Source organism: Eubalaena glacialis, chromosome 2, assembly GCF_028564815.1.
Source record: "Eubalaena glacialis isolate mEubGla1 chromosome 2, mEubGla1.1.hap2.+ XY, whole genome shotgun sequence".
Lineage (NCBI taxonomy): Eukaryota > Metazoa > Chordata > Mammalia > Artiodactyla > Balaenidae > Eubalaena > Eubalaena glacialis.
The window spans coordinates 77,876,036-77,884,828 of NC_083717.1; the positions used below are offsets into that span (position 1 = coordinate 77,876,036).

An 8,793-nucleotide genomic window follows, 5' to 3' on the forward strand; every position below is an offset into this window, starting at 1 on the left:
TCTCTAGATTGCTCCCTTCATTACTCAAAAAAGGAGAGAACTATATTTTCGTAATGCATTTTAGGTGATGCCTGGGACAACTAAATAATTCACTGAAAGACATGTAATAAACGCTATTTGGTAGAGGTAAGTATAAAGAAAAAAGCAGTTAATCACCTGCTTTCATTTGGCTTAGAGAAAAAAATGTGCTCTACTATATACTAAAATATCAGACCAACACACAACATACTGCAAAAGTTTAATATAATGTGATTAAACACAATATTCAAATATTAAACTTTTCAAGCACATGAAAGTTAACTTCTGAAAGTGGGCTGTTTTTATAGCTTCCTTGTTGTAACTTGACAAAATTCTTTCTCTCAACAATGTCTGACACTGATCTTGATACTTGTTAGAAAGTCTGATGTAAGATAATGAGATCTCAACAGGCAGAGATTTAGGAGAAGATCCAAATGCCCATCTTCAGAATTCATCATCGGAGGACTGATCATCGCCTTCATCCTTTACTTCTCGGTATTTCCTCGAAGACTCCCCTTCTGGATTATAGCTCTGCATTTTAATATTCAGTCTTTCAGCTAATTTTTGTGCTGCGAGCTTGGCTTGCATCTCCTTTAAAACAAAAAATGAAGCAAAAATTACACACTCACACCTTTTCCCTACAATTTTTCAATGGGAAGTCATTGGAACACAACCGGAAATAAAGGGGCATTCCAGCCCAGTCAGTGTTCTCTACCGCACTCTGACTGTGCCTACCACAGACACCACATGGCAGGGCTGGGGAGAACTACTACTAGCCTGCTATAGTGGTGGTGACAGACTTCCACTGATAAACAATGTGCACTGAAATATCCACCTCTACGTGAGAAACTGAGGAATCAGCTTAGCACTACGACAGTTATAAACATGAAAACATTTTCAAGTATGTGGGCACGTGCATGTGTATATACAACCCTGAAGAACAACCTGAGTTATCAAATGTCAAAAATCACTAATGCTGTACTGATCCTCCAACTGGAAGAATCTTATTTCCTAGATTAAATCATGGCTTCCAGGCTTGAGAGTTACATTTCGATGCCACAATGAAAATCAAAGAATACTAAAAACTGATTATCCCTCTCCAAATTAACTCCCATGAAAAGTACTATGCAGTAAAAAGTCTAAGTAAATCTTAGACATTGGCAATGTGCTTCTATACATGCAAGGACACTGTCACTGACTGATGGCAGGTGGCAACGCTCATTCCTACTCTGGCTCTTCACTTTTCTCAGGCTGCCCCCACAAACCACTGGAACTTGTTTATGTCCCTCCCCTAAGGCCATGGATAGCACAGGTAGGTGGGACTGAAGTGGAACTTCTACTACCAAGGAAACCAATTCCAAACTGAATGGTTTAATTCAACCTAAAAATAACTTCGGACAGGCATTTAGGATCAAATAGACAACTTAAAAAATAATTCCTCAATGCTTAGTTACAACTAGGCAATAACTTGAATGCACTGAGAGGAAGAAAACTGGCTTTTAAAAAGGACCGCCTTGAAAATCCCAATCCATGCCAACGGAGCTTTTATGAAAAGCCAAGGCAGAATAACAACCTAATTTTGTAGTAACTGACGTATAGTACCCAATTAAAATCTACCTAAGCAAAACTAGGTTTGGCTGCTGTTTTTCTGGAGGCTCAAATTATTACTATCTATCAGACCCTTTCTTTCCTCCCAATGGTCCTCACACTTAATTTTCTCCCATCCCATTATTTTATACCCAAACTGTCAACATACATATTTAAAGTTCCATGCAGAACACACAGATCTTTGAAGAAAGTGCTATCCAAAATTAAGTGACCACAAGTAGAAGATGCTTCAGTCTTCACAAGGGCCTGCAGGCCTGCATGTCCGCCCCCAACTGTCTGTTCCTAACACACCACTACCTCCCCATCCCTCTCCTGCTCTCCCTGTATTGAAGGAGCTTGGAAACCGCACTTCCCTGATTCTCTTAGCAGGGTTCCAGTTAGATTGCACCACTGACAAGCTCTCGCATAGGTTTTTTAAGGTGGAAGACCAAGAAGCGATACTACTGCTACCTACAGCCTGGGCTTTCAGAGATGTGAAATTTTGCAGTAGTCTCCCCACATTTCCTGGCAAATACCACCTTGATGTCACAGGTAGCTGTGATCATCTCCAGCTGTTCCCTGCAGTTCCAGCAAACTTGAGACTCTGCAAGCTAGAGGCACACATCTGAGACCTGATGGCATCAGCTGACCATGTCTCTAGCACCTAATCCCTTCTACTAGATCCCGCTCTCCCTGAACCACCTGGAGTAAATTCTGACTTACTCAAGCAGCATCCAACATGCAGACAAGAAACAAGTCATATCCTAAATACCTCATAACTCTGTTTCTGCTGTTTCTGAAGTGCCAGCGACTCCTCTGTGGAGAGCAGCTGTGTAGGCATGTGGTGGAGTGGCAGAAGCCGGGCTGCTGTGATGTCATCGAGATGCTTCCTGTCCCTGCGCCGTCTCTCTTCTGAGGAGACAGGAGACCCCCTCCTCTGACAAGGACTCAACGAATCACGTTGATGTGAAGGTAATCTGAAGGACGCAACACTTACGTTACACCACCAGACTACTTCCTTTTCATAGACACACATTTGCAACATTCATACACACAAAAGTGGCCTTTAACCTTGGCAGTTAATGCTTCTACAAAAGTAATAGTAAGCCCTTTACCACTATTTACATGTGTAGATAAAACGTTCTTTTTTTTTTTTTAACATATTTACCTCAAAAACAGAAATATTTAAATTGGCACCTTTTTGGCAAGTAATTTAACAACGTGTTGCTCTAACAGACAGTAGGTTTAGATAGACTCTTTGCCTTTCCCTTCTCTCTTCAAAGCTTATACTTGAGCGGAAGTCTGTTTTCATTTTCTTCATTCAAAAACATTTGCAAAGGGGCTTACTGTCCAGCAGAGGGAAATAAACTTGTAAACAGTTTCAGTGCAGTATAATATCACAGGTGCTATGACACAGGCCCACACATGGTACACTGGAACAAAAAGGCGGCAACGGCCAGTTGTAATGGGAGACAGGGTGGTTGTCAGAAGCGCTTCAAAAGAGTGCAGTTTGAGGAGTCTCAGAATAATAAGAATTCGGCATGTAAATGATGGGATCCCTGATGGCGTCCCAGCAGGGAGTGAGGAGTGACAGGGCTGCAGCACACAGGAAGCACAGGAAGCACAGGAAGCACAGGAAGTGGAGGGAATGGAAAAGGCAGCAAGATAGATACAGCTGGGGGAGTAGGCTGGGTCCAGTCCACAGTGAAGACTTCTGTTCTATGTAACAGGTTCAGGTTTACATTTTACAAACTGCACTCTGGCAGCAGTGGAGAGGACGGACTGGTAGAGTTAAGACTAGGCCAAGACAGACCACAACTATAGCCCAAGAGAGCGATGAGAGTCTTCACTTTGGCAGGAGAAAGGATGAACATAAGAATGATTAGAGATGAAGGTCCAGGAAATATACTGTGAGGTTCCATGGCTAGCAGATATGGGAAGGAGGGAAAGAAAGAAGGTGGTGGCACTACTGACTTAGGGAATATGGGAGAAAGTAGTTTGGGAAGAAATGAGTTCTACTTTGTACATGATAAACCTAAGGTGCCACAGATCACCCCCACATGGTCGGGTTTCACAGCTACGCAAATCTGAAGTTCTGGGAAGACTTGGACTAGAAGTAGATGACGGGCAGCCTCCAGCATCCAGAAGAGCATGTAGGAGGCCAAAGGAAGAGTAGAAAAGAAGCCAAAGGACACCCTCATCCCACCTCCCAACCTCCATTTGTCTACAGCCTGACTCACCAAGGCCCAGCCTGTTCTGATAACTGCACCTCTGTCTCTGTCTCTCGTAAACTTCCCTTGGGAACCCTCATTGATACTCCCTTACTCTGCTCCCACTTCCAGCTAAATGACCATAATACAGAACCAGGATCAGTGTATTCTCTGTTGTATATATGGACTAGATGATGCTTCTGGTCTTCTGCCTCCCTAGAAGAGAGGAAAGATACCTCACCACGCACAAGATGACCAACTACTTAATCAACGATTACTTTTTATTCCTAACTAAAAATTAATGTAACATAATTCTGGTTTTCTATGCAGAAGAAATAGTTTTGAGGTTATAAAAATGAATGGTAAAATAGGACTAAACTTTAAAGTCTCTATAATAAAATAATTGGTTTTAGGTATTTTTACCTATATAGGCTTTCAGTTTTTCAAAGAAAGGCAGTAGTGGTTAGACTTTGTATCTGATGTTACATTCTTATAAATCCACTCCCTGATTTGAATGTTATATTTGCATATAAATAAATAATACTCTTTGCAAAGAGCTTTTGTTTTTCTGAAGATCTCAGACACAAAACTATGACAAGGACCTTAGAAGCAGGGTTCATTTGCTCCTCCTGCCCAAATCTGTTTTCAGTTTTTTTAACCCCTTCTCAGCTCCCTTCCTCCTAAAATTATTATACAGTTCAACGTTCTTCCAAGTGTGTAAGCCTCGAGTCCTCATCTAGGTCGTAAACTCCATAAGGAGCAGAATCTTTACTCTTGTATGGCCACAGCATCTGCTGCTTACATATAGTGAGCACACAAGTATTTTTTACTGAGAAAGGCTATCAGCTCCTGCAATTGTTTTCCCTTTAGCTTACAGTCTAGTCAAAGGGGGAACTACATACCAGAAAATGGTTCTGGAAAAAACTGTAATAAATTCTCTAATTCCATGTTTAATATGATACATTGCCGAAGTCTCCTGAAATTTAACACTCCATCTGCCATTGAAGACCTTTTCAATTATTTGGCTAAAAAAACTAAAGCATTTTTCAACAGGAATCCTCCACTCCAGCCAGGCTAGTTTCCCTGTTTCCACAACACCCTCATTCCCACGTACAAGCAGTTCTCACACCAAGTCCACTGACCTTAAAGCATTCTCCCAGTTTTTTGAGTTTAACAGACATTATGCTCCTGTGACAAGCCTGCTTCTGATGGTACTTACACATTGGTTTTAAATTTATGCTGTAGGGGCACGGGGTTTTTGGCTCGCATTTCTAGCACTTCCATGTAATGAGGCTTCTTCTGCAGCCCACTCCAAAGGCCAGCCAAGTTCTCAGGACTCTGGTTTTCTTCTGAGTGGTGTTCAACGGGGTCTGCAATGGTGATCCTTTGTAATCTGTCAATAAACAGGTTGTCCGAGCTGCTAGGATGATCCTCCGCTTGACTTGAAGCAGGATGCTGAGTGAGGGGCTCACTAGCTGCAGATGAGGAAGGCGTGGCAGTTCTGATACTGGAAGCTGGGCGTTCGCTCACTGTGTGTTCAGCCTCAGGGGCCTCAGCATCGCCTCTGAGAGTCGGATGTGCCAGTCCCTGTTGTAGTGAGGTTGTCTGAGATGACGTGATGTTAGCTACAGAGGAACAGCCAGGAACTGGTGATGAAGTATCAAGTATCTGGTCAGAATTCTGGGCCTTATCTGTGTCCCCATCAACAACTGTAATCGCTTTTTGCCTCTCCTTACAGTCTAAACTAACGGGATGAAAGAGTTCACTTCTTCCTCTAACTTCTTCACGTTCTGCAATGGCAGCTTTCAGTTTGGCGACGGAGTCTAAGATCTTTTTACCTTTGTCGGGCAATTTGCAAATGAATTTTCTGGCAAAAGGAAAAGAACAGGTATACATTAGAGACAGCCGTGTTTTTAAACTTGAGATATACAGACAAAAAAGCATTATTCTCAAAGGGAGAAGAATCAGTCTTTTAAGTCAAAAATCCAATTTCCAACTGCCCCAAAACAGGAATGAAATAAGAGAATCATTATCCAAATACCCCCCAAAAAGAAGGGGCTGCAGGAAGAATAGGGAATATGCCTCATTTGTCTCATCTAATTAGAATTTCTGCAAAAGTATTTTAAGCATGATACTAATATAAGACATCCCCCAAATCATCAGTTTTTAAAAGTGTGATCTCCAAGACCTTCGTGGGGAGGGGAGGTGGATGGATCTGCAAGATCAAAACTATTTTAATAATAACACTAAGATACTATTTGCCATTTTCACTCTCATTTTCTTACCATGAGTACAGGGGAGTTTGCCAGAGGCCACATGATATGGATGATATCATTGCTCTGATGGCTAATAGAATGTGTGTGCTTGTGTATTCTTGTGTTTTAAAGATTCTCACTTGTAATTCCTAAGACAATGATAAATATGAGTAGATATGACACACAAGAGCTCTTCAGGATGCTAAGTCTTAACAGTAAAAGGGGTCCTAAGACCAAAAAGTTAACTCACTACTATAGATTAAAATCCCATTCTCACAAAGTCAGAATAGTTGTAAGAAGCCCCCCAAGTGATCATTTGCCCCTTTTGCTAAGTGGCAGAAGTTCCTTTTCTGATTTCCTTTTCTTCAGCCATACAATAAAATGGGAAGGGAAGGTTACATCTAAGGCCCCCTATTCTTTATGACACTACATTCATTCCCCCAATTCTAACTTAACATCCGTCTCCAGTTGTGATGCCTATGTTTTCCCAACCTTCTCTCTCTCTCTTTTGAGCCTCCTGACCACTTCTCCAGCTTTTAATCAGATAGAATTAACTCTTCCATCAACTCAGCTCTGGTAAATCAATCTCAGACCTATTCCCCTCCCCCAACATTCCTATTTTTATTAATGGTGCTCCATACAGGCTGGAAACTTCAGCCATCTCTGTCGACTACATATTCAAATTATCCTACACCTGATGAAGTTTTCCCAATCCCACAACTACCCTTCTAGTTCACTTTCTTACAACCCCCCTATTGGGAACCTCTCTGAAAATATCCTCCTACTCTCTTCTGCCTCTTATTCCTTCAAACTATCCTGCACCGACCTGCTAAAATCAGCTTCCTAAAAAATCATTTTCATTATACCGATCCTCTGCTAAAATCCATTAAGTCTACCAGCTGAATGGGAGTCAAACTTTCTTTGCCTAATAAAACAACTCTTTTATCCCACTCTTCCCATTTCCTACAGTTTCTGTAAAAATAGGATCTACAGATGAAACTGACTAGATGTTTGGGGCACTATTGGGGAGTAGTGGGGGAGAAAGGATTTGGGATACAGATCCCCCTCCTTCGGAGAACCGACACAGGAGCTGAGTAAAACCAACGAGGAGCAGATGACGAGCTGAAACTCTAGGAGGCCATCCCCACAGGCGCCCCGCGCCTGGCTGGACGCGGTCGGCTCTGCGACCGTAGGCCGGCCACTCGCCCGTGCGCCTGGAATGGACCTGACTGAGGCAAGGTCACCTTCCAGGGACGGGATCGGGGTGGGGGCGGGGAGGGACGCGTCCCAGGGAGCTTGAACCCGAGGAGCCCGGCGGTGACTCGGCGGGACCCAAGCTTACACGTTGCGCAAAAGTCTCTCCTGGCGCTTCAACATCTCCCGCAGCTCCGCCAAACTCCGCTGCCCCAAGTCCTCGGGAGCTTGGGGCTCGAAGCCGCGGGGCAGCGAGAACATTCTGCGGGGGCTGAGGCTGGCGAAGCGGCGGGCACTCGGCGTCCTCGGCAGCCCCTGCTGCTGGCGCCGGATCCGCGGCCGGCGGGGACTCGGGCGAACGAGCGGGAGTCGCCATTTTCCCGGAAGAACAGTCTTCTTCTAGCCGAATCGAGCTTTATTGAAACGCCGGAAACAAACACGGACAGGGAGGAGGGGTGGCCGGAGGGGCGGGAAGGAACGGAAGTTGCAGGGTGACGTCACGCGCCGGCGGGGCGCGCTTTCGAGTCGTTTGTTCTTCCCCTGTGCATCCGCTCTCCGCCTGTTATATTCAGAAAGTATTAGGTGAGTGCTCTGGGCCCTGCCCTTAAGGAGTCGACCGAGTGGGGGAGGGGGACAGACATTAATCAAGTAACAGTCAAAAAATAGAATTATAAGACGGCCACAGGCACCAGGGAAGGTATCTCCGAGAAGTGAAATACATGTGGAAGCCTGAGTGATGAGTTGGTTAGCAGTTGGTGAGGTTGGGGGATGTGCCGGGCACGGGAGGCCCTGGCCTATGGCGTGGCCTTCCAAGTGCAAGGCTTAGTGAAGCCCTCAAATGTTAAAGTTGGAAGGACCCTTAGGGACCATGAGCGTTTCTCAGTGGGGTTCTGTGGCAGTTGGGGCAGGACTTTTCTTCGTTTGCGGGACTGCCTCAGGCATTGCAAGATATTTGGTGTCTCGCTTCTGCCCACTAGTTGCTTTGGCACTCCTGAGTCCTCGTAACAATACAAAACGCACCCCTCCCCGACACGCGCGCGCGCGCGCGCACACACACACACACGATTAAAACGCAACCCTCCCCGACACACACACACACACACACACACACACACACACGATTGCAAAGCCCCACAAGAGGTGATGGGGGTGGGAGGTGCTGTACAAGCCAGTGGAGAACCTCTCTTTCACAGTTCCCTATTTTGCCTATAGAAAAACAGGCACAAAACCTGAAGTTTTCCCAGGGCACAAAACTATTAAGTGAGAACATCAGATTTTAGACACAAATGCCCAGGTGCTCTTTCTACCACACCAATTTGAAAATCTCCTTCCAAATTGTGAGAAAGTTCTTTAGGCTGTTGAAGAAAGCAGTATAATAAGCATCACACCTAGCTCTTACCTTCTCTTTATAGTTCAGCAAGGAGAGCTGTGTCCCAAAGAAAATAGTGGGAAGCATGCTATAGTCATAACAGACATCCACTGGGAGGTTTGAAAGACCCTATAACCTCCAACACCAGTCTCCCCCTTCT

The 8,793-nt window shown here is 44.5% G+C and overlaps 1 protein-coding gene and 1 long non-coding RNA gene across 3 annotated transcripts in view; one reads left to right on the forward strand and one right to left on the reverse strand.

Moving 5' to 3' along the window:
• Positions 1 to 226: 226 nt before the first annotated feature.
• POLR2M (RNA polymerase II subunit M) lies at positions 227 to 7,611 on the reverse strand. The gene is made up of 4 exons (XM_061180282.1): positions 7,413 to 7,611; positions 5,035 to 5,682; positions 2,378 to 2,582; positions 227 to 609 (listed from the first exon to the last, which is right to left on the reverse strand). The coding sequence occupies exons 1-4, from the start codon at positions 7,523 to 7,525 to the stop codon at positions 463 to 465; spliced, it is 1,113 nt and encodes a 370-aa protein (XP_061036265.1). The 5' UTR covers positions 7,526 to 7,611; the 3' UTR covers positions 227 to 462.
• Positions 7,612 to 7,798: 187 nt separating this feature from the next.
• LOC133084135 (uncharacterized) overlaps positions 7,799 to 8,793 on the forward strand; it is a 67,842-nt gene continuing 66,847 nt past the window's right edge. For both annotated transcript variants that reach the window (XR_009699391.1, XR_009699390.1), the window contains exon 1: positions 7,799 to 7,846. This is a non-coding gene — a long non-coding RNA (uncharacterized LOC133084135). The remainder of the gene's footprint in view (positions 7,847 to 8,793) is intronic.